This window comes from Monomorium pharaonis, chromosome 6 (assembly GCF_013373865.1).
Source record: "Monomorium pharaonis isolate MP-MQ-018 chromosome 6, ASM1337386v2, whole genome shotgun sequence".
Lineage (NCBI taxonomy): Eukaryota > Metazoa > Arthropoda > Insecta > Hymenoptera > Formicidae > Monomorium > Monomorium pharaonis.
Window position 1 is genome coordinate 4,374,793 of NC_050472.1, and position 26,814 is coordinate 4,401,606.

General features: G+C 28.0%; 1 protein-coding gene and 2 long non-coding RNA genes across 11 annotated transcripts; 2 read left to right on the forward strand and 1 right to left on the reverse strand.

Annotated features, from left to right (window-relative positions):
- The first annotated feature begins 788 nt into the window (after positions 1 to 788).
- LOC118646029 (fatty acid synthase-like) lies at positions 789 to 4,530 on the forward strand. Its single transcript, XM_036288259.1, has 5 exons — positions 789 to 2,707; positions 2,941 to 3,413; positions 3,526 to 3,780; positions 3,952 to 4,206; positions 4,306 to 4,530. Exons 1-5 carry the CDS (start codon positions 1,891 to 1,893, stop codon positions 4,414 to 4,416), a joined length of 1,911 nt encoding a protein of 636 aa, XP_036144152.1. The 5' UTR covers positions 789 to 1,890; the 3' UTR covers positions 4,417 to 4,530.
- A 96-nt stretch (positions 4,531 to 4,626) lies between these two features.
- LOC105835296 lies at positions 4,627 to 17,824 on the reverse strand. 9 transcript variants are annotated; one of them, XR_004963666.1, is made up of 7 exons: positions 17,551 to 17,823; positions 17,265 to 17,426; positions 15,838 to 16,031; positions 15,633 to 15,745; positions 15,191 to 15,318; positions 5,433 to 5,558; positions 4,740 to 5,344 (listed from the first exon to the last, which is right to left on the reverse strand). It is a non-coding gene; the product is annotated as an uncharacterized LOC105835296 (long non-coding RNA). The 9 variants fall into 9 exon arrangements; XR_004963662.1 differs by lacking the exons at positions 4,740 to 5,344; positions 5,433 to 5,558 and adding exons at positions 10,468 to 10,716; positions 10,835 to 10,942 and having other exon boundaries at positions 17,551 to 17,822; XR_004963663.1 differs by lacking the exons at positions 4,740 to 5,344; positions 5,433 to 5,558 and adding exons at positions 10,468 to 10,716; positions 10,835 to 10,917 and having other exon boundaries at positions 17,551 to 17,821.
- On the forward strand, positions 13,113 to 26,814 carry LOC105832733. Its single transcript, XR_004963658.1, has 6 exons — positions 13,113 to 13,606; positions 18,964 to 19,077; positions 19,153 to 19,243; positions 23,834 to 23,979; positions 24,161 to 24,293; positions 24,381 to 26,814. It is a non-coding gene; the product is annotated as an odorant receptor 49b (long non-coding RNA).

Below are 26,814 nucleotides of genomic sequence, written 5' to 3' on the forward strand. Positions count from 1 at the left end.
GGCCTTACAAGGTACTATTAAGGATGCCTTAGATTTACTAAGTAAGATTTTGTTATGAAAAACTAACAAGGGCCTTACAAGGTACTATTATTAAGGATCTGCCTTAGATTTACTAAATAAGATTTGGTTACGAAAAGCTAATAAGGACAAGTTGCGATATCGAAAAAATGTTAATGCAGTTTTTTGCAATAATTTTTGTAACAATTAGTTGCAAAAAAAATTTTTTTTACAATTTGTTATAAACAAATTAACAAATAATTATCCTAGCCTGAAATAAATCACGACGGAAACATGTATAATATGTCCATGTTTATAACAAATAACCCAATGAACACACTGTGAGCATTTACGGAACATTTATAAAACATATTGCACATAAATGTTACAGACCAGCACAACGAACTAATAATGTGACAAGTATGTCATTGACGTAACGAGACTATAACTGTTACGTATGTCTGTGTTGTCACTATTTTGTTGCATAGTTACGTAACATTTACATAATTTTGTTGACGTCAATAAGCCAAATGTTAATGTTTCGTAAATGTGATGTTACCATTGTAATGTTATTGCGCCATCATGTTTAATACATAACAATTACGTAATTTTGATAACGCCAATGAGCGTAACATAAAAATTTCGTAAATGCAGCATAAATGTAATAATGTTATTGTGACATCATGTTTAATACATAACAATTACGTAATTTTGATGACGTCAATGAGCGTAATATAAAAATTTTGTAAATGCAACATAAATGTGATAATGTTATTGTGACATCATGTTTAATACGTAACAATTATGTAATTTTGATGACTTCAATGAGCTTAACATAAAAGTTTTGTTAATGTAGCATAAATGTAATAATGTTATTACGACATCATATATCTTTAACACCTTCCGTGCCACGTGAATCACTGTAATCCATTCTGGACTTCCCACTGTTACTATTATTACTTATTAATTATTTACTAAGCATAAGAAGAAATATAATTTTATTAAATAAAAATAAAAATAATAATTTGTTAAATAATAAATAATTTACAATTATGCGGAAATTTTGATTATAGCCTCTTGTAATTATTATATCTTTTTAGTTAACATACTGCATTTAGTAAAACAGTTTTGTAGTTAGTATGTACGCAATCTATTAAAATCAATAACATTCTACTTGAACCAGGTAAAATCTATTTACATATCAGCCGATTAGAACTTATTCTATATTATATAAATTTAAAAAGTATGTAGTTGGCGGATTGCCGCTAGACGACGCACGCGGCATCTTTCTCCTAATGCAATTTACACTCCAAAGGCTACATAAACAGACCACCCACGGTGACAGAAACCGGATCAATCTATGTTATCATAGTGAGCTTTCGGGGCATATGTATTTTATATTACGTCTTAAAGACACATCTTAGCTGTTATGGCTAAATTTTAGCTTCGGTAAGGAATTCCTTTTTAAGAAAAATAAAGTAAAAACGACATAATAGTTACAAGAAGAATCTTTCTGGTACGTAATTTTATACGAGCATTTTACGTTAATTTATACGTAAAAGTCAGCTTATACGTAAAAGTAACGTTATTTTATACGTAAATGTGACTTCATATACGTAAAAGTAATGTTATTTTATACGAAACCATTATGTATATGTTTCCTCTCTCTTTTTCCGATTTTGTTGCCCAGAATATGCTGACATTTTGACCAAATTGTAACTGGAAAATGACGTAACTGTTACGAGAACAGTGGAACATTGTTCCATAATGATCACATAAATGTTACGAATTAGTGTTTACTGGGTACTTGAATACATTTTTTAAAATTTTCTTTTAACAGAAAACATGTGAGTTTTTCCAGAAGAAACTGAATTTGTAAAATTTTTATTGAATATGGGCAGAAATAAACCTTTAAATGAGCCTATTATGGCATATCGTCGTTATTATTGTCTCAGGAATAAAAGTTATATTATATTGGGGGGTTTGGGTGGATTTGGTTTAGAGTTAACAGACTGGCTAATATTTCGTGGTGCCAGAAATATAGTATTGGTTTCACGAACTGGCATAAAAAACGATTACCAACGCATGAAGATTCGACTATGGGAATCGTATGGTGTAAATGTGCTAATCATCAAGAATATCGATGTCGCTGATTTCGCAGGTTGTGAATACCTCTTGCAAACTGCGGAAAGCGAAGCACCTGTGGATGCGATATTCAATCTTGGTGCGGTGTTGAAGGATGATGTTCTAAAGAATCAAACAGTGGAGACATTTGCAGAGTCCTTTCAGTCAAAAGCTCGGGCGACGCAAACTTTGGACAAACTTTCCAGAAAGTATTGCGCTAAACTAAGACATTTTGTAGTGTTTTCTTCCGTTTCTTGTGGCAGAGGAAACGCTGGACAAACTAATTATGGCATGGCCAATTCTGTTATGGAAAGAATTTGTGAAAAGAGAGTGGAGGAAGGATTACCTGGATTAGCAATTCAATGGGGAGCTGTTGGTGACGTGGGTCTCGTCGCTGACATGCAGGAAGGTGAGAAAGAATTGATTATTGGTGGTACCTCACAACAAACAATTTCCTACTGCCTCGAAGAACTTGATAAGTTTTTACTTCAAAGCCAACCTGTAGTGAGCAGTATGGTAATAGCTGAAAAAAAGTCGAGATTTATCCGACATGAAACTCCGACAGAAGCTATCGCTGATATTTTAAGTAAGTTCTTATTTCCTTTTTTTCTTAATATTTACTGTATCTTTTATTTAGTTTTATTTTACATATTTAGTTACTGGTAGTACACTACATGTCAACAATTTGTTCCATTCCCGAGTTTATATAGAATATGTTACTTATCCTATGTAAACTTGCTAGGGGAATGGAATGAGTCGTTGAAGCGCAGTGTATTACATTACAGTACAAGTCAAAATAACTTTTTATTTGTGTTACAGATATAAAAGACATGAAAGTTGTAAGTCAAAATACATCTCTGGCTGAACTTGGAATGGACTCCGTGATGAGCATAGAAGTCAAACAAACTTTGGAACGGGAATTTGACATTTTTCTCACTTCACGAGAAGTGTATAACCTCACTTTTGCAAAACTTAGCAAAATGTTTAATCTAAACGTCAGTGATAATAATACGCAGAATGAATATCTTGATGCAAAAGAGTTGGATGTCATGATATTGCCAGTTGGTATTGTAAAAGACAAAGATTTTATTTCAGAAAACTGTTTTGATCTTTTGACCGAAAAACAGAACACTATAACTGAAGTGTTTCTCATACCGGGAATCGACGGTTGTGGAACCGTATTTAATCATTTAGCTGCAGATATTAAATTTTCAGCAACGTCTTTGCATTATAACACAAATAACATCGATGCTACAGACATCATATTGGAGACAACTGATCGTCTTATCAATGTAAGCAAACGCACTAATAACTTTATATTGTAATTACATAGTTTTCATTATTTTACTTTTTAAGGCATCAAATTAAAAAAATATTTTAACATTTACTTTAATATTTGCATAGCATATATTATCAAAACTAAAAGATGGAAAAGACTTTATAATGGTAGGATACTCCTTCGGGTCTATTATTGCAATAGAGTTAACAAGAAGATTGGAAGCTTTGAATTTTAAAGGCCGTTTGGTTCTTATCGATGGTACTCCTGAACAAATAAGAACGATGTACAAACATTTTACCTCAAATTCTAACGATACGGATCTTCAGTTTGTTGTTTTAACTAATATTATGGAAATTTATTCACCAGGAACTAGTAAAGAGGTATAATCGTTTTCTTAGATTTATAAGTTCAAATTTATTGTACATTTATAATATACTTTGTATTTTTTGTGGAAATTATTATCAATATTATTTTCTATTTTATAATTTTGTAATTTATGGGTTTTTGTTTTAATGTAAATTTTTATATTAAAAAAATGTGTAATATGATAGATTGTAATGGAATTGGAGAAATGTAATACCTGGGAGGAGCGATACGATATTTTCGCAAGGTCGTTTTTAGTTATGAATAGGTCACTATCTCCAGCAAATTTAAAAACGCTGTGTACTACAGTTTACAAATATTCATCCGCTATTCGGTACTACGATCCTTCTACTTTGCCACCAATTAAATCTCCTATAATCTTGCTAAAACCTACACAGCCGTTAAATATATCAATGACAGATGAAGATTATGGTTTGCATAAGGTATTTTTAAAAAGTTATACTTATAATAATTTATAATAATTTCTTGTTGCGATAAGTTATCAAAACTTTTGGGATTAATAAAAAATAAAATTATTTAAGGTTACTCAAAATACGATTCAAATACATTACGTCGACGGTAATCATGTGACAATATTGAGAAACGAAAAAGTATCAGCTGCAATCAATGGAGAACCACCTTTTATCATTTGAGCCTTTTATTATTATAATTTATGCAACATTATTAAAAGATAAAAATCAGCGAATAATCGTTAAAAATTAATAACACACACACAATTTTACAGTGTACTAAACTTGAATTAAAAGAAAAGGTGTAAATGTGCTGTTAAAAAAAATTATAATTATCTGTAACGTATAATAAATACTACATATATATACTACAATATAAGGTTATTTTTTTACCTCTTTTTATTTTCCTTAAAATTAATAAAAATGTAAATAGGTAGTGTGTATCGTTGTGCATTTTAATAATACATTATATAACGAGGGATGGAAAAGTTACTTTCTAAAAGTTATTCGTTACGTTAAAACAAAAAAAATTTTTATTAATAAAGAAGAACCCTTACAATGGCAGATAAATAATAATACATTAAGTGCATAATTTTGCTCTTTTGTACATCCATGATTCTTGTAAAGATTTAGTATTTTTGAACCTTACAATAAATGTTATAATAAATTGTAATCTTTGAATGTTTAGTTTGACCTCAAATTCATGTGCCGCGGACCAAAAAACATATATGTACCCATTTTGAAGTAAATATGTTTGATATCATAGGCGAAAAGGCATTATTAGACAGCATTTTAATACTTTTGACGCTCTATTTTTATCCGCCATTTTGTATTTCAACTTTGTATCGATAATGCCGCAGCACTATGTCAAAGAGCACACCTTAACAAGTAAAACAAGTCAAATAACCTTAAAATCAGTTGAGAATTACACTGTCTGTAAATTTTTGTCTAAAAAATGAGCTTTTTTTTCCCCACTGTGGAGCGTTGCAAAAAACAAAAGACATAACTATTTCTAATGGAAAATGCAGTTTTTTCTTAATTCTTAGGTTCTAAAGCTTACCTGTTAATATTCACTTTTCAAATCGAGAGTTGCAAAATCACCAATTCCCCGCTAAAACAATACAAAATATTATGAATTAATCCTTCGAAGTGATTAGGAGTCTTTTATTGTAACAGAATTCACTTCCAATAATCCATACAAAATCTTATTGTTTCGTCCTTCTTTTTAATCAAAACCGTCGGGGAAATCCATAGGTTATTCGACTCCTCAATAACTTTTTATTCACTTCCGACTGTATGTGTATAAGGAGAATTCGGCGAGGTACCTGCTTATAAGACAAAAATTACACAATCTTATATTATGACATAAACATTACAATTTCCACCAATAATATTCTGAGAAAAGGCATCACCAAATTCATCCAAAAAATTAAATAAAACTTGTTTTAAAAAAATTTTTTGGTTGCGAGAACTCTCCTAAAAAATCCGCGAGAGAGCCGGAAAGCCGAGGGCAGTCTTTTTTCGAGAACAAATTAGTCCGCGCTCCTCTATTTCGCTCTTCGTCAAATCAAGAGTACTCTCAAATAATTCATCTAAAATTCTCGTTTTCTCCGAGTATGCAATTGTCGCCAATATTCGCGACATAGATAGGCAAAACAACATAAAATTTGCCCAGAGAAACTGATTGTGAGACATAAACACGTAAAATTATCGATCCCATTTCTTCAGTAGGATATTTTAAATTGCAGATTTAATACACTGTTGTTTAACCTTACGTCTGTATACTGACCCCAAAAGGAAACAAGCAAAATTTTTCACTTTTGTACCAACAAGACTGGTGATAGACGCAGCTTGACTCCCCTTTAATAAATGACTAAAATAACTATCGAAATTTTTTCATATTTTTTTGCATGTATTTAATATTTAAAAAATGGACAAGACAAAAGAAGGTCAATACAGACTGTGTTAGTAAAAATAAGTGTATAGACGGTTAAGAGAATTCTGGCGTTCAAAACCGACACATCCGACCCCGTATCTATTCTGAAATTACATGGTTTTTTATTTAAATATCCGCTCACGCAAAAGCGTTTGCATGCGCTCGCACCCACGCCCCCGAGTTGCATAAGAACGGCTTCGTCGTACGCGCGAATCGGGGTCTGAGCTTCGTTTGTCGACACAGAAAAAAATTACTCTTGAATTGAAATTTTTATATTCAAATTTTCAACACTAAAAAAATTTAATTTAATTAAAAAATTTAGTCAAGTTAACAACATTTTTTTCTCATTGTACAGTTAAATAATTTTTTATAAATAAATACAATTTTTTACAGTTTTTGATAGAATTAGTAAAACATTATTAATCTTAAATTGATTAATCAATTAATACTTTAATTTTTAAAACAAGAAAAAAGAATTGTTGTAAATAAATACTCTTAATAATTCAATTTAATTATATGAACAGCTTTTTCTAAGAATAACATATTGTCAAATAAGAATAACTTGATTTGATTTTTAAAAAGTAATAATTGTTTCTTTAAAAATACTGTTATTTTTTATTTATTTTTTTATCTGATTTAAGAAAATTGTTATTCAATAATGAGAATATATTTTTCAAAATTAGTACATTAATTCTCACCGACTGATATATGCTAAACATATCAATGAATTTTAAATCGCCCAATGGTCTGCATCAGATCTTAGTGTAATGAATATAATTTTTCTATTAAGTTAAATTTCTTAGCTTTATTTTAAACTGCGCATCGACAGGTTTCATTAGACTTGAAACACAACCAAGCTAAATTTTCGATGCTCAAGAGCATCTTAAAATCTCCCTTTTCCTACTTTCACCAAAAAACTATTAATTTATTGCGAAAAATAATACCTCAGCCGGGGTTCGAACCCGAACTCTCGTCGATCATTCCGTACGAGCGTCCTAGCCAATTCAACCACCAAGGCAAAAGGGGAGATTTTAAAATGCTCCCAAGCATCGAAAATTTAGTTTAGTAACTGTGTTTTAAGTCCGACGAAACCCGTCGGCGCGCAGTTTAAAATACAGCTAAAAAATTAAATTTAATAGATAAGTTATATTCATTACTAAGATTCGATGCAGACCGTTGGGCGATTTAAAATTCATAGAATATATTGTTGTTGGTGAAACAACATAAAATTTCTTCATGCAACTAAATTATATCCGTTTAACTCTCTATAATCCCATTTTAAGAGTTATGTGTCGAGAATTAACATATTATCAAAATTTTTTTTTTCGTGTATTAAAAACTCTCTTGGAGACGCAGCAGCTTCTCATTGCATCGGCGAAATCCAGTGGCGAGAACTCCGCCTCCCGACGCGCCTGTTCTTTCCGAAGAAGTCGCATTTCCTCGAGGACAGCACGTAAAACTATCACCTTCGATGTAGATTCAGGTGTCTCAGCTCGCATTCTCTTACAATTAATCGGAGCGCCGTGTCATCTCTTCCCTGACGTTGACGTTTCCTCCGTCGCAGGCGTCGTGGAAGTCGCTTTTTCCATTCTTCACTTTTTCACATATTTTCACGCTAGACCACGGGATTCTACGATCGGATCTTCTACAAAATACGCGAACACGTGGTCCTTGTGGTAAGGACCACGTGTTCACGTGTTCTGTAGAAGATCCGATCATAGAATCCCGAACGACCGATTAAAATGTTTTTTGCGTGTCCACGGACGGAAAGAAAACATACTTTCACTTTTCTGAACAAACCAAAGAACTTTATTCAGAACAAGTACAGATTAATGTCGTGACACGTCTGAATAAACGCGCGATCTCTTTTGAACTAGTTTATTTTCGTTGCTTGGCAGCAGCGATGTCAGTTCAAATGGCCACGCCAGCTGAGCTGCGCGAACGGTAGGAGATCTGCTATCTCTTTCCTTCTCTAGTGACAGTTTGTAACGAAAAAAGACAGCAGATACTCCCACCGCTCGCGCAACCCTACTCGCGTGAGCATCTGCGAGTAGGGTTGCGCGATGCAGTTATAGCTGCTTTGCAGTTGGTTGCTGCCGCCGATCAATATTCATGATCGGACAGTTAACTCACGGTCGAGGAGTGTAACGGACGGCGCGCGTAACAATATACATTAATATATGCGTAACTTTTATTTCAAATTCTTTCTCAATATTTCATATGAGAAAGAAACATCTGATGTTCTCTTGGCGTTGGCTCGATGTAATCGACGACTATCGTATACATGCTATAGTATTAAATTGCGAGTGTTTCAATTGCACATGGAAATATTTTGTATTATCTTATAACTGCACGATTAGACTAAATTGTAGAAAATAAATTATAGCACTTATATTATAGCACTTATATTATAGCACAATTTATAGTACCTCAACATTTTTTACAAAAAGAGAAAATGTAAAAAATAAAGATATTAATATTTCTTTAATACTTAAGAGAGGGCTTAAGCGAACTTCAGTTTCTTTTATCTTTTTTAAACGTATTTAACGTTAGTAGAAAGATGACCAATATCGTACATAAATATTTCAGTCTTCATCGTTCTTCTTTGCTGATGGTTGGTCTATGGCCTTACCAACAATCGAAATTTGCTCGATTTTACTTATTTTGTTGCTATAGTATTATTGTAACTACCATTATATTTCAGGTATGTCGATTTTCTGACTACATTTATATTACATAATGTAGAGATTATTTTAATACTCAAGGACTTTTTTATCAATTTGAAAATTAAAATACCATGTGCAGTAAAAAATATTTTAGTAAAACATTAAAAATAATATTTAAAAGAATTATATATTGAAAACGTTTTATAAAGCCTCAAAGTAAAAAAATAAAAATTTGTTAATGTAAGAATGCTCAGAATTATCTGTTTGTGTATAAGTACTGAGATTTACAACTAATATTTGATTATTTTTAATTTATAAAACATTAATTTAGTAAAACAATTGTACTTTAAGTAAAATATATAAAATAAATACTTAAAGTAAAACTGTTTTATTAAATTTATGTCCTATAAATGAAAAATAATCAAATACTTGTTATAAATCTTAGTACTTATACACAAAAAAATAATTCTGAGCCTGCTCACATTAACAAATTTTTATTTTTTTACATTTAGCCTCATAAAACGTTTTCAATATGTTTTCTCAAACATTATTTTTAACGTTTTACTGAAATATTTTTTTATAATAACATTGTATACAATAGTAAAAACTACATATTTGAAAACGTTACGTGTTATAAAATATCATTATATTAATGATATCTTACTGAGTGGGATGTTATTTTTTAAATAATATTAATAGACATAGATTGATTGTTAAATAAATAAAGCACTATTTCTAAATAAGTACAATTTATTGTTGTATAATATTATTAAAATGTTATTAAAATAGTTATTAGTAAAATATTATTAAAAATAGAATAATTTATTATTATCCAAAAATTTTAACAGTAGGAATTGTTTCAAAAACTCGGTTTTAATAAATAAAACATTAACATAATGTATGATCAGGTTTATGTTTAAAGTGGTAAATAATGAAGACATGTAATGCATAATGCTACTAATATTTTTAACAAAGTTTTTAATTACAGTTTATAATACTTGTGACCTCAGAATGTACAACAGATTATGTTATAAAGTTATGTTCTTTGTCATTTGGTATCATTACTTTAGCTGTTACATACAATTCGTTTTACATTAACAGTGACAAAGTAAGTTAATTACATCTATTTTAATAAATATTCACATGACATAATTTTACAACCTTTAGAAATTATTTTTATTATTTTTTATTTAAAAAAAATAATAAAAATTAAAATAAATTTTTTTAAACAAATAGTTAAGGTATTTAATAGAACAACTTCAGCTCATTTATGATGACTTAATGGACAATAATGAAATTGCCATCTTTGAAAGATATGGAAACATTTCAAAACGTTATACAATTACGTTTATTATAAGTAAGTAATTCTTTTTATTTATTATATCTATAACATATTAACAAATCTGAAATTTTAATAACAACATTTAATAAAAACATCTTGTTCTAATTTCTTGAACTGCAACATTTAATTTTTTTAAATTTAGATATATTATATATAAATAAAAAAATTAAAAGCACAACAAATTAAAAAATACTGAAAATTAAAATATCTTGTACACTTTGTTTCAAAATATTTTTCAATATATATACATTTTAATAATTATAATTAATAAATTCATATTGTACAAATAAAGTTATTAAAAAATGAATTTATTTTTATATTTTTATTACAATAAAATGTATGTACTTTTATCAAATATCATGTAGCAGACTTTTACTAAAGGACGTTGCAAGAAAAGAATATCCATACAAAATCTGTATGATGTAACATTCACGCGAATCGTTCAGATGAGACGTATATACACGCGGAATGTCTGGCCATATAAAGTTAGCTGCATTTCGGCTTTGTATATAGAATACGTTACATGCACTATAGAAATCCTGAAAAATAGAATTAACTTCATAATATTGTCGCTTCCGAATAAAAGGGCGTCAAGTCTAATATGTGCATTCAGCGTATACAACCACATACAACACGGCGCGTTGCTTGTGTACTTACGCTGCACTGGGGTCAGAAATGACAGTCCTGTGTCATCCTATAATTGTACATAAATTAAGGGAATGCTGGACTGCCTCTCAAACCTGCTCGGAGTCGATAATGTAGAGTCTATTCGTGCACATCATTAATAAAATTTTATATGTGTTCTTTTATAGAGACCTGGAAATCTTTTTCCAGAATTAAAGTACACATATTAATATCAATTTGTGAATTAAACTTTATATCGAGAACGAAAAACAATTTTTTAATATTGTTTTACTTATTGAGTCTTCACGGGTATGTAATTTAAATTCTCGTAGCGCAATTTCTTTTAATTAATCAAAATCTAATTTTCAAAAGTTGACACTGTTCGTTCCTGTTGTCTACTAAGCTATGGATACGAATTTTGTAAGTACAAACTTTTAAATTAAGCAAACATAGGCTACGTTCAGAAAACACAACCGTTGCACAACAGTTAAGTAATTCACTAATATAATTGGTCTAAATTTAGAGATCTAACAGTAGGACCAATAATCATTGACCGCTTACTGATCACTTGTGTTTTCTGAACGTAACCATTTTGTTACGATGTGACAACAAATCAACAATTTTTTCCGTTTTTGGTATAAACTCTGCTCCGTAAACTGGTAGTAATGCGTATATATTTTCTTTTTTAAGAAAGATTTTCAAAGATCTATAAAAGAAATAAAAAGATATTACAATACAAAAATTCCCAATCAGCAAGCAATATTTTTTTTATGTTTTTTAAATATTTATTTTTAATTATTTTTACATTATTAATGTTTATTGTACAAATAATGTTTATTTAACATTTATTTAATATTTAGTTTATATAAATTATTCATTTTAAATAACGATTTAGAAAAAAATATTTATAAAATGTTTATTTAACATTTATTTTAATATTTAAAAATAATTAGTTTTTTATTACAAATAATAGTTTAAGAAAATTATTTACGCAATATTTATTTAATGTTTATTTAATACATAGTATTTATGTTACAATGATTAATTATTTGAAATAATAATTTAGGTACAATTATGTTACAATGATTAATTATTTGAAATAATAATAACAAATATTTATATGATGTTTAATTTATATTTATTTAATATTAATTTAACAATTTAATAAATTGTTTAAATTAATATTGATATAACATTTATTTAATGTTTATGTTATATATTTATTTTATCTTTATATATTTATATATTTATTTTATCTTTAAAAAATTATTTAAAATAATATTTTATATTTATTTATCTAATATTGATTTAATATTTAAGTTACAATAATTATGATTTAGGATATTTATATAATATTTATATAATATTTAATTAATGTTTATTTATTATTAATTAATATTTTAATAAATTGTTTAAAATAATATTCACGTAACATTCATTTAATGTTTATATAATAATTATTTTGCATTTAAAAAGTTGTTTAAAATAATATATAAAAAAATATTTAAATTATGGTTGCAAAGCTTCACTAATTATGTAGCGTAAATCAAGTGTAAAGAGGAAGTGAATCTATGTAATGAAAGAGTCACAAAAGCGTATAAATAGAACCTCTGAGGCACAGATTGAAACATCGGAACATAAAGAAAGTGGAGATTAAGACAACATTGCATTTATTGAAACAATATGGCATATTAACAATACCCAAAAATTATAAGAAATGACATCTATTTTTTATTTTTTTACGAACAGAGCAGAAATAGATCTTTTCATATTTTTCACATACTCTTTCGCATATGTGAAAATCAGTAAAAAATTGTAATACTTTATATTTATATTCATTTATAAAAATATAAGTTAACTATACATGTTTCATCCTTCTGACAATATCTATTGAAATAATGTATAACAAATATGTATGCATTAACATAAAGTATTCATGGATTATCACGAAGCACTAGGATGCGTACGATCTTCGAAGTCAAGCAACGTCGGGAGTGGTTGACACTTAGATGGGTGACGGGTTTTTCAGGCGCAGAAATTAAATATGTTCTAACAGATACTGTGGCTTGGCTGAATCATGTTATAGTTTTCTCCCCTTTACAAAATTATCGTAGAAATTTATTAGATTGATGAGGTTACGTTGAATTTATCAAAATTATTTAATAATGCAATCAATTTTTTGCTTTTGTTGTAAATATATTTAGTAAATATTTAAAAAATCATTTACCAAATGTCAAAAAAACATTTTCTTAAATTTTAAAACAAATATTTATGAAATGTTAAAAAAATATTGTCCAAACATTTAAAAAAACGTTTTTTTAATTAAAAAAAGGGAAATTATCTCATTATTTTTAACGTTTTTATAAATGTTTTTTTAAAATGTTTTTTAAATATTATTGAAAACATTTTTTAAATATTGTTTTGCTGATTGGGTTACTGTCAGAAATTTCTGTCCGTAAAACAGATGTCTCCAGCATCCCCTTAAATTTACATTATAAAAAGATTACTTTACATGAGTAATTATTTGTTCTAATGTTGTTTAGTAGATCTCATTTGCAGTTTACTTATTTTTGTTGGCGTCCAATTATGGCCAGATTTTATTGATATTATTTTATCTACAAATGGGTCTCGATCACGTCGCCTGCAAATCTTTACTGAATACTTTATTGATCAAGAAAGATATTACTATATACAGCAATTTCACATAAATGCAGCTTTTTGCATAGGATTCACTGCATTTGTAACAACAGGATCAATGCTCCTTACATGTGGTCAACATGTATGTGGAATGTTTACAATTGCTAGGTAAAAAACTATAAATATTCAAATATATGTATGTGATAATCAAAATTATTAACATAGTAAAATTAAGAAAATAAATTACATTTTTTTCTATCTAAAGGCTTATACATATATATAAGTTATATACTTATACATATATATAATAGGCTTATACATATATATAATATATACATATATACAGAGTGTCTGGTATTTTTTTATGGAATTTTTATAAGCAGGTAGAGCGCATAAAACTGAACAGAAAAGTCCTTACCGTTTTTCCATTTTCGCAATAGTTAACAAGTTAGTGACTTGTAAAATTTTATGTATTAGCCCGGCCTACCGGCAAATGCAAGCGCGCTAAGCTGCCGGTCGGGGCGGCCGCCCCTCCCTAGCGCTTGAACCTTGAGATTGCTAAGCGAGCGGGGGGAGTTGTTACAACAAGCGACAATGGCTACACACAAGCGACACATAACGCTAAATTTTTCCTTCGAGTTATGATAGTTCCTTACTTTTTTTAATGAAAATAAAATTTTCTAACGACAAAAAGTATGTGTGTACGTACATGTGTACAAAAAATATCAGTTCTAATGCTTAAAGAAGTGATTACTAAATTCATTTTTTTAATAAATAACGATTATTTTTAATAAAAAATATTTTTTTGATGATAGTCTTAAACGCCGTAAACTGTCATTATAAATTTTAAAAGAAGCTGTTATCATATGCTCGAAACAAAATTTATGCTTCTTCAAAATACATTACAAAATTTTATCGATTAAAATGAAAATGACAACCAAATAAAATGTTTGTTTCAACTTTATATTCTTAATTAAAAATTAAATAACTATATTTATAGGGATTATAAAGATATTTATATTTTTAATAAAATTAATCCTTGTGATAGACTTATAATACACGTAAAAAACTTTATGATAAAAATTACTATGGTAAGTAGTAAACGCGGGCCAAGGAGAAATTATGAAAATTTTTGTTAGCAGCGTTTAAAAGCTGTTCGCTATCGCCCCTATCCTTTTCATGGAGCAAATATAAGCTGGCGTTTTACTCCACCACAACGCAAAGCAGCGTTAAGCAAAGCATAATTTCTTAAAATATAAGAAACACAATTATTAACACAATATAACAAAATTAATTTATTTAACATAAATAAGAACCAAAGACCCAGACAGCACACGGATATCCTAACGACATCCATAAGATGTCCTTAACGGATATTGAGGATATCCACAGAACATCCGTTTTATGTTCTTTGGACATTCTATGGACGTCCATGGGATATTGGTTTATGAAACTGGTGGACATGCTATATCCATAAAATATGTCCGATGGACGTTCTATGGACGTCCTATGGACGTGATAAAAAGCGGCATTTAAAATAAAATTTTCCATTAAATAAAAGGGTAAAAATATAATAAAATATATAAATATAAATATTTATTTAACAAATGTTACGTAAATATTATTTTAAACAATTTATTAAAATATTAATTAATAATAAACATTAATTAAATATTATATAAATATCTTAAATCATTATAATTTAGTATATTGCTTATACTAAATCTACAAATATTTCTATGATGTACATACTTTACTTTAGGATGCAATTCTGATAACACTAAACATCCCTCCGTTAACTGGTTGAAATATTTTGGATTTTGACTCGAAAAGGCCTGTTTGAAATCCGCTAGGCCAACATATGCTGAATCTGATGAACCCTTTATTCAAACAAAGATAAAATACTTAATCAAAGAAACAATTCTATTAATTATTAGCTCTTATAATATAATGTGAAAAAAGCTTTATCCATACAAACAATTGTGGCGCAGTGAGTTGTGTGTCTGCTCTCTGCCCGAGACTTGGATTCAAAACCGTGTAATCAGAGAGCAGACACACAAGTCACTGTGTCACAATCACTACCTTTGTTTTAGAAAAAATGTAGTGTAACTAAATTACTTTTGAAATTTTTGGGGAAATCAATCTGACAAAATGTTTGTAGGACACGAGTTAAAAATACAATGTGTGTCCTTACTTGATCAGATAATTGCTTCACTTGTGACATGTCCATATAACTGTTAAAATCATTTGCATCACTCCTTGCAATGGTACAATAATTTTTCCATGTTGTTTTCTTGTGTTAATATTCTAAAACCAGACCAAAGAAATCCACAGTAGATTTTATAATTTTAAGACAATGTTTAAATAATATAATGTCTAAATATTTTTAATATACATACTTTAGATTATCTACTCCTTCCACTAGCATATGCAAATGATCGAAAGTGAAGTGCCAACAGCTTCACGGTCTTCACTTACAATTAGTATCACTTTAATTCGATCGCCATGGTACCACAGGTTCCAGTTGATCATATATTAGGCTTGCAATTCAAACTTTGGTAGGTAGATAAACGCCCAGATAGCACAGATGATCCTTTTAAGTTCAAAAAGAATTCACCTTTTTTTATACTTTAAGAATTTACGTAATCTGTTCAAAATGAGTTCAAAAAGAGTACCACATTTAAATTTGTTATGAATTAACATAATTTAGTCAAAATGAGTTAAAAAAGAATTCAATATTCAAATTCGTTATGAATTCACACAATTAATTTGAAATTAGTTCAAAAAGAATACCGCATACAAATTTATTATGAATTTATATAATTTAGTCAATATTAAAATTCTTATAAAGAGCCGTAACGCTACAGAAAGGTATAACAAATATAAGTGTCTCTTTACTTTTTTTTTTGACAAAGCAAAACATTTTTATAACACATTTTTTTATTTTATTAAAAAGAACATAAAAATATATATCTCTTTGTTATTTGTCAAAAATACTATTATTATCTAAATAGTATATAAATACTTTACGCTATTATATATGTTATATATATATTATTTGTCATAAATTTGATATATAATTAAATAAATATTTTTTTTATTATAATAAACATATAATGTGTTTAATAAAAAATTTGTAAAAAAAGATTGTAAAAAAGTATATTATTTTTATATAAAATCAGGAAATGTTAATTCAATAATATACTACAATAAAATATGCGAAAATTTTATACATAATTTATACATGTATAGTAACAATAAGAGAGTTTCTCAATTATAATAATAATATACCAAAATCTCTATTTTTGTAGTAGTATATTTTTAAATTAACATTTCCTATATTTCGAAAAATCCTTTATTATCCCTTTTTTACACGAAAAAGCAATTCCTTTTTGTACTATAAAAGAAATCATAATAAATTCAGAAAAGTATCTCGATAAAGTTCCATTAGAATACTGTTAAAAAATAATTTTAAATTCAATGCAAATTCTTATAGAACATAAAATGAACTTTATATGCATTACAAAAGGAGCTCAGAATTGGTGACATACAAAAAAACTTTTTTTGAACTCTTAAGAATCCTTTTTGGTACAGAAGTGGATTAGAAAAAGACTTCATTTCAAAATTTAGGTGCCCAAAAAGAATTCTTTTCGAATTCGTTGTGCTATCTGGGCGGTACACGTACATATCACCCTAACAAATAAATATGTGTTATTGGAAAAAATCAAATTAAAAAGACGCATATAAAACATCGCATGTATAAATTAATATTGCAATATCTTAACTAAATTAGACTAAATCAGAATCGACACACATAATCATTTACTGAAATTTCTCGGATGACTACTTGTTGTCCAGCGAGCACAGAATTGTCATATATCCTATTAATAGTGTTTTATTTTCTATATTATTCACCACTTCATTGATATTTGACAGTGACTGTTCCATGGGAAATAAATTGTTTATATAGTCCAGTACATTAAGGAAACTGTAACAAGATCATGGACATGGATCGACTTGATTGACAATCAATTATAAAAATAGATAAAAAGGCTTGAACCAATATTAAGAAAGTAAACAAAGTGGATTAGTGTATTCAGAAAAAAACGTACCTGTCATTTGGAGGTTATGTTTCCCATCGTAGAGTGAGCAAACACACAGCGACGCAAACTCCGGAGTAATTTATGCCATTACCAATTGCCAAAAAAGCACATATAAAAATTTGTTCGGTTTTAAATATGTCCGTAAACACTCGCGCGCCCGAAAGACTTCAATTAACCACGCACTAAGACCAACTAAGACAGGGCTTAACTCCGCTCGACTACACCATAGATATAAACTAATATTTTCGCTACACGCTACACTTGCTTTCTTCTCAGATCGTCAGACACAAAGTACTCGGTCGATATAAGTGAATTCTATATTATCTTTGTAAGCACATGCACGATGGAAAATATTCTTGTAGTTTTTTAAATGATTTTATTGTCAAATATAAATTTAAAATAATAATATAAAATAATAACTATATTAGATTTGTCAAAAATATATTTTTATCATTTTTTATTAGTTTGCCGAAAACGTAACAAAAAATAGATGACAAAAAGATATCAGTTTTTTATGTTGTCCTTTTCGACTTGTCGAAAAGATGTCTTACTGACGTCTTTTGGCTGTGACGAAAAGATAACTTAAAAATGTCAACTTTTCGTCATCTTTTAGTCTTAGGTGCTGTCTGGGACCCTGATTTCAAATCCCCGCCAAAACAAAACGTGACGCACAGACTTCTATAATATATTATAGAAGTCTGTGCGCCGAACACTGAAGGCTCGAGAATTGCATCCAATCCTTTTCCTGTTACTCCTATCTCGCTCGTTTCTCTTACTATCTCGCTCTTCTCGGTCGCTCACGTAAGGACTGTGTTTTAAGCAATCGGCACATTTTTTAAATTAATAAAGATTTTAAAGATATTTGCCAAAAACAAAAAATGCGTTATTTTCGAGGGATGGTTTTAACTTCTAAACGTCAAGATACGCGACTAAAAGAAGAAATATAGGTCTAATTTTTTTTCATGTTTTACAACATATCCAAGTCTATTAAAATTGGTGAGGGACAATTCTGTCCATTCCTTTGTTAGTGCTGCAGATTAAAGTCAGGAGACAACTGCACAAAAGTTTTTTTTTGTTGTTTATATGAAATTGTAATTACTTACCCTTTGTTATTGTCTATACTACTTCAATTCTGGAGAAGGATTTACAATTCTATGAAATCAATTAAGAGCAAAGCGTATCCAAAGATAATGAGCGTTTAATCAGTAAAACAGACGACTCCAACATCCCCTTAGAGAGCGAACATTAACACGTAACAAAAACTATGGTGTGTAACACAGGTTCTTCTTTAAAATTTATGCCAGAAAGACCCACCTTCCATCCTTATTACATAATGTACTATTTTTTATATCAATTTTGTTGCTATCAACTTCTTTTCGAGACATCGACATTTTTTAATATTCATTGCTAAATTATTTGCAGTTATCGTGTCAAGAAAGCAATAGAAATTTACATTCGAAGTATTAATTTTAAAAACAAAAAATTGATTCATAATAGTCTTTTGTATGGTGTACATATTCATCGAAAGGCAATAATGTAAGTATTTACATTCTGTAATACAATATTTCTGTTAAATACGTAATAACAATTTATTTAATTTATATCTTAAAGGTTTTCCGAATATATAATATCTAACTTTGAGATGTCATTTATGTTTGTAATGATATTTGGAATATCTGCTTTGAGTCTTAATATTTTCCAAGTAAGTTCTATTTATAAATTTACATTTAATAAATATTGTATATCATATCTTTATGTTGTTTTATATTCGTTTAATAATTTTTATTATATTTTATTATATTTTAAATAATAATTTTGGCAACTTAAATAAAAAATTTTTGTGACATTTATAGAAAAAAATTTTTAATTCCAATTTTGTAATGTTATTGGCGACTATTTTTCAAATTATCTAAATTTTAAATTTATACACTGAGAAAAAAAATTGCTAGATACAAATAAATATTTCTTCAAATAGTGCTAATAACATATATTTTATAGAAAATAATATTTATTTTAAACAAGTAATATTTTCTAAATTATAGAAAACTAGTACTTGTTTTAAATAAATATTATTGATTTTCTATAAAATAATGTTATTAGCACTATTTCAAGAAATATTTATTTGAATCTAGTATTTTTTTTCTCAGTGTATTTAGGTTTTTTGAATTATTTATTAGTCCTATTTTAATTGTTTTTGATATTACGTTGCTTGAAAGAAAAAGTTTCTAACTCGTATCAGTTATTGTAAAAACTAATATTATATGTCTTGATAGTCGATTTGAGAACATACCCATACAGAATGTTGAAAGATTCAGATTTGAATCCTGGCCTGAAGTAACCACACTAAGGACCGGTTGTTCCAACTTTTTGGTAAATTTACTTACCAAGTAAGCATGTGTCCATCTTCATTTCTTTTCTTAAATAAATAAAGACAAACATATATTTACCTGATAGGTAAATTTACCAAGAAGTTGAAACAATCGACCCTAATGCGAATTTGTATCGCTTAAAACTTCTTTTAAATTTTTAAAAATGTCTATTTTATTTTGGCCTTTTTTATAGTTAAATAATTATTTTTTGCTTTAACAGGTATATTTATTGTATTTATAAAAAAATTTTACCCCAAAAAACATATAGGCTATAAATTTAATTTTTTATTTTATGGAATTATTCAACTTTAAAAATGCAAAATCCCAAATCGCATTAGTGTGTACGTATATTGAGTTTAAGTATGGTTACTAAGGGTTAAGTATTATTTTTTGTGATAGATTATTTACAGTTTTTTGTAAGGAGATCTTATAGATGCTTCTGAACATCAATATTATTAAATTACTTGTCAATTTGATTTGTGAAATTATACATTCTGACTTTATGTAGTGACTGTGTTTTAAAACCGACAAAAGTGCGGCTTTTAAAAGTTAAGAAAACGTTATGACAAAAATCAAATTATATTATAATATTAATTTTAATCCTTAAATATCACACCCCGATTTATATTATATTGTACCCATACGGATGCAAATTAGGATTTAATTTTTTGACACACTATATCTTAATGAAGTAAAACTAAATTTTAATTTAAAGGTGCATATTTTTGGAATACAATTTCCTGACGAATGCAATAGAGTAACTTGTAAACCAAAAAAAATATTTTTACTAAAAAATGACCAAAACCGTAACGACTTTTAAAAATTGAATTTAAAAAAAATCATTATTTTGATTCCAACGATATTCGCATGAACCTTTTGGGAGATTGAAGATTAAACTTATATTTTTATAAATGCCTCGATTGATCCTAAGAAATTAAAGATTCTTTAAAGGTATTTGAAAATAGGGTAATTTTTTAAGAGTTAAAAATGTGGGAACAAAACATTTACAAAAATTTTTTTATTTATTCTTGATAAGTTAGAATAAAGTTCTAAAATTTCATTATAATGCTATTTTATTGTAATACATTATATACATATATGTTATATGTATAATAACGTATATAATGCGTATATTTTATAAAAATGATATATTATGTGTAATTGCTTTTATTGAATACACTTTTTTTGCTTATTTATAAAAAAATCACAATACTCAAAATTTGTTAGGACCGTACTTTGTGAGCGTCGTTTCCACACGGGTGCAAATCTGCACCAATTCCAACTTTCAATATTACCTGTACGAAAGGTATAACGCGATTGGAATATCTTATTAAGTTGAAATCCTCAATAACATATTTGTCGTAGTGAGTCGAAATCATTAGGACGTACACGTGTTTAAGAATGAAATTTTTGTTAGGGCAAATTTGCACCCGTGTGGCATTTAAGGCTTAATACCAATTATTTAATTAAACAAAACGTTCATAACTTAATTAACTAGAAAATATTAAATGTAATGTATGCTGTTTTATTTAAATAGCTAAAGTTTATTTAAATAGCTAAATACTAAATGGATTAAAGAATTTATCATTACAATGTAATACAATAAAAACAGTATATAATTCAAACTTACAATAAACCTATTAACTTCAACATATCTTTTTCGACACTTTTTTTCTTGAATATATGGATTTGTTGCGTCTGATGTTACTTTTTTTAAAGTAATCAAAAAGTTTGAAGGAATCATAAAACATCTATCAATATTATTGTTTATTAACACATTGCTTCTTAAATATTTTATTGTTAATAAACTTTGAAGTAACAAACTTTGACCGTTGTTCGGTATTCAGCAATGAAGATTTAGTAGTAATATATTTTGTACCCTAGTAGCAAAATACATTGGCGGAATATTGGCAAATATTGGTTAAATATTGGTTTTCTTGGAAATGTACCGTATCTTTTGTTAACTGTGCGTTGATGTAATCCCTTGAGTATCTTGAATTCTCGCAAATTGATAGATCAATCAAAGTCATTAAATTCGTGAAAACGATGAAGGGTCAATAAATGTCAATAATATCTGTCACAAGATGACGTTTTTACAAATACTTTAATGATCAAATGTGCTAAAAAAGTTATGCGTGCGGGGAGAATCGACAGAGAGGTGGATATATTCTGTCTTTTTTCGTGTGGGAACAGGTTCATAACTATACAATCTGAGGCCCAATTCTCAAACTCATACGAAAAAAAATTGCTTACAAAGATAACACTGTACATTTATTAAGTGGTACATAATTTAGAATCTAAAAGATGCATGCCAATCAATGAATGTACAGTATTACTTTCGTGTGTATTTTTTGTACTAATTGTAACAGCCCAAGGCCCAAGTAGGCACCAAGTAGGTAGGCTCGTACCTGTCGTACTGTCGTATGTGCGCTTCTTTCTTTTTAGAAAACGGAGTGGTGGGGATGTCCAACGAAAAGAGACAGAATATTATGAGAATATATTCATGTCTCTGTCGATTCTCCCCGCGCAGACTCCGGCATATAACAATGGCCCCCCTCATTAATACAAGCTCTATGGCTATATGGGCCTAAAATTGATGACTCTGTGTAAGTTTAAAAATACACCTTTTATTCAAATTGATTACATGATTTTTAAATGAAATACGTAAACAGTAATTAAAACTTTAAACGCGTCTTTCTCAGAACTGCATTTTCAAATACGGTACCAAAGATTTCTGAAAAACTATTCAACCGATCAATCTGAAATTTTACGTCTCTTCTAACATAAAATGCAAGTCCTTGATCATAGAATTTTTTTTTCTTACTTATATTTTCAATTTTATGTACAAAAAATAGGCATTTTTTTTAACGAAAATCGGATGTTTGACTTTTGACAGCTGCCATTTTGTCCTAAATTAATTTTTTCCTAAAATATTTGATTAAGGACTAGAAAATTTCATGTACAAATTAAATCTTGTTTATTTATCTGTTTCACATGATCCGGCTTCACACAGCAGTTGGCACCGCAAAACGTGTTTTAAAGTATTTTTTTTTAACCGGCTTCTATAATTAACTCTAACTTCTTTAAATTTTAATATTTTTACTTCAAATTTTTTAAAAATCTTCTTTAAATGTTATGTAACACAGTGCCAATATTCATAAATTAAATATAATACTGTAGCTTTAAAGAAAAAATCCCCAAAAAGTGTCTTTTCTAGGCCTTCTCTAAACTGCCCATCAAACTTGATTGAGGTCGATAATGCAGAGTCATTATTTATCTCTGTTTATGAAAAAATTTGCTTTAAAATACAAGTTATATAGCTTATACTTACAAATAAATGGTGTCTTGTAGTTTGGAATAGAAGGAATAAGACTATATTTGTCAAATTACGTTTACAAGCCGTAAAAAAACATATTTATGTGATCAAAAATTTTATTCATTTAGGCGCTTCTATTTTTAAAATATCTTTTTTGTACGGCTTGTAATCGTAATTTGACGATTATAATCTTATTCCTCAATCTATTCCGAACCCGGGAACACCATTTATTTGTACGTATAAGCTACATAACTTGTATTTTGAAGCAAATATTTTTATGAACAAATAAACTTTAAAAAATTTTTTGCATTTTTGGTCTTTACCTAATCGTCCCCGGGTTTATTTGTGTACGTACTTTAAAAGTGTAAAAGGATTATCAATTCTGTAAATTCAATTCGAAATTAAGTGATAAATACAGAATGTCGGTAAAACACACGGCTTTAGCATCCTCTTAAGATGAATATGAATTTATTTGTTTCTAAAATATGTAGTTAAAAATGTAGTTAAAAATTTTTTAATTATATTTTGTATAATAGATTGTTAAACAAGTTATCTAATTTAAATTGTGATTTTTTAATTGATTTCAACATTTATACTCGTACATTAGTCTTTTCAGATCTTATCATCTGGATTTAATACTGAGGAACTTCTAATACATTTTATAATAATATTATCTTTTTTTCTATACTTGTTCTTTTCTAATTTTATGGGACAAAAAATTACAGATCATTATAATCTTATATTTATCACTGCGTAAGTAACATCGTAGTTTACTATAACTGTTTTATAAACTTTAATAACAAATGTAAAAATTAATATAATACACACACACATACACACACACACACACACACATACATACATAACTGAGAATAATTTATAAATTTTTTTTTTTTCAAATGATATTGTGTTGATATTGTGTTACCGCATGTAGATATGATGTCCGGTGGTACGCAACTCCTCTACATATACAAAAATTAATACAATTTTTGTTATTAAGAGGCAACAAACCTTTTGTTATGAAAATTGGTAAAATGTTTGAGGGGTCCTTACAACGTTTTGCTACGGTACAAAACATTTCACATATGTCATAATATATTATATTTTAAAACATTTTAAGATAAGAAAATAAAACTATTGTTTTTTTGTTATAGCTAACAAATGTGACCTTGTCTTATTTTATTGCCATGAATTCTATGAAAAAATGATGAAACGATTGATCAATGTACATTATTAATATGTAAAGTAGGCAAAGAATAAATTATTTTATGTTTAATTAAATGGAATGTAGTAAACATATAATAAATATACAAATGTGTATATCAAGATACATGTCATTGTCTTGCATCAAGTGAAAGCGCAGCGCGAAATCACATTGTGTATTATACACGAGTAAACGATTTGCAGGCACTCTAAATTATCAGATCTCAATAACAATTAAATCAATCGAGTTCTAATGCAATCGAAAGCGTGGGTTTAATTTATATAACAAATAATTTGTAAAAAACTGTTTTTATTTTTTTTCTACATATTATACGAAGGAAAATATCGTGATGCAAAATATAAGTTTTTTATTTACGAAACATCAATACTAGATGTGATTCTTATAACCCTTACCTGCAACATTTTTTCCATAATTTTGATATTATATCTGCATATTGATATGTAACGATCGACTCGTTCTCGCGCACAAACTAACTCGCTAGGAGGACGGAAAGGTTTCAAAACAGCAGATACAATGTTCTAATTAATTACAGTTTATTATTTCCAGCGATTATATATAATATTTACAGGTGTCCGTGTGGTGGCTTCTTTGCGGGATCAGTTGTTGCGTGTTGTCGAAACTATTTTGGTCGCGCCCATGAAGTAAGAATAAACCCACACAGCACACTTTATCCTGAGGATATCAAAGAAGATATAAAAGATTATAATATTTAGGGATATGAAAAAGGACAAAAAATCACAGTCAATAATTTTCAATAATATTGTTTCAATTATAATAGTTTTTTGATGCACTATACTATATTTATGTTTGTTATCAAAAGTTATTGATTTATTAAGACATATTTTAGGACAACTTTTATATTTTCTGCAAACAATGTATGCAATTTATTTGCTTAAGCGCAATCAGTAACCTATTTTATTGACAGACAATTAATAATAAAATTCTTTACTGTAATACATGTCATACATCATTTATACAAGAGTAATGAAAACTTTTTTCCGAAGACATTTCAGCATTCAAATATAAATAATAAAATTTTGGTAGAATAAATCGATGTTTTAAATATCAATTATATATAATAAATAAGAAAAAACATATATGTTTGACTTTTCTTGAGTCTTTCTTATGATTAAGTTTAACCAAAACTATATAGATGAGTTGGCATATAATGTATTAATAAATTACATTTGAAACGTAATTTTCTACATACACTTGGTAGCTTATAAATTTTTCATTAACATTGACACGTATTGCGTCAAAGAGGTTTCGTAAAGGAAAGATTAAACATTAATACAATGACAATGTGGAATCGTTAAATAACGTTAAACATGTTGTATATTTAACAGTGCACCATTATACTTTGCTCTTCCGTTTTCACATGATTCTTTACATACTATTAATAGAATACAAAGGTATAAATTAATTAAAAATAATTGTTGACTTAATAAAATAATGGCTTTGTACTTTATGACCGTATTCAGAACGCGTTTCTATCCACATAGCATGTAATATTATAATAATATCACAGTAATATTACGTGCTATGTGGGTAAAGATGTTAGCGTGTTTTCTTATTATTTTATTCTTCTTTGGCGTCTAATACATATAATAAATAATAAGGAAACATATATGTTTAATTTTTTTCTATAAGTTTTTTTTGTCATTGAGTGTAATCATATGTAGATGATTTGACATATAATGTATTAATAAATTACTAATAAAATTTTCTTCTCAAAAAGAATTTATATATTTTTCAGTAACCTTGACACGTATTGCGTCAAAAAGGTTTCGTAAATAAGGAAAGATTAAAGATTAATAAAATGACACGTGGAATTGTTAAATAATGTTAAACATGTATTCAATAGCAATCTCTTCCGTTTTTACGTAATTCTTTACATATATTTACCAATTTATTGGAATACAAAAATTATATGTAAATTAATTTAAAAAAATTATTGATTTAATAAAATATAATACCTTTGTATGACTCGTATTCAGAACACATTTCTAAAGAAGTTAGCGTATTTTCTTCTCATTTTATTCTTGTTTTACGTTTAATGAACGTAAAAAAGATAGAATAATGACAAAGTGCATTGGCATATTGAAAGCACATTATATATACACTGAGCAACAAAATTAACGCAACAAAAATTTTTACCAAAATTTCACTCAACTTCAAATAATTGTAACTTCGCGAAAACTTATCGTATTGGAAAGTTCTTTTTTTTATTTTAAAGCTTGACATCTCTACTTTAAAGAGCATTTGTCAGATTTTGATACTCACCTTTTCCCTTTTCGGCATTTCTTTAAAAGTAAGAACGTGTTTTGTCTTAAAAAATTTTTATACTTTAACGCGGGAGCGTC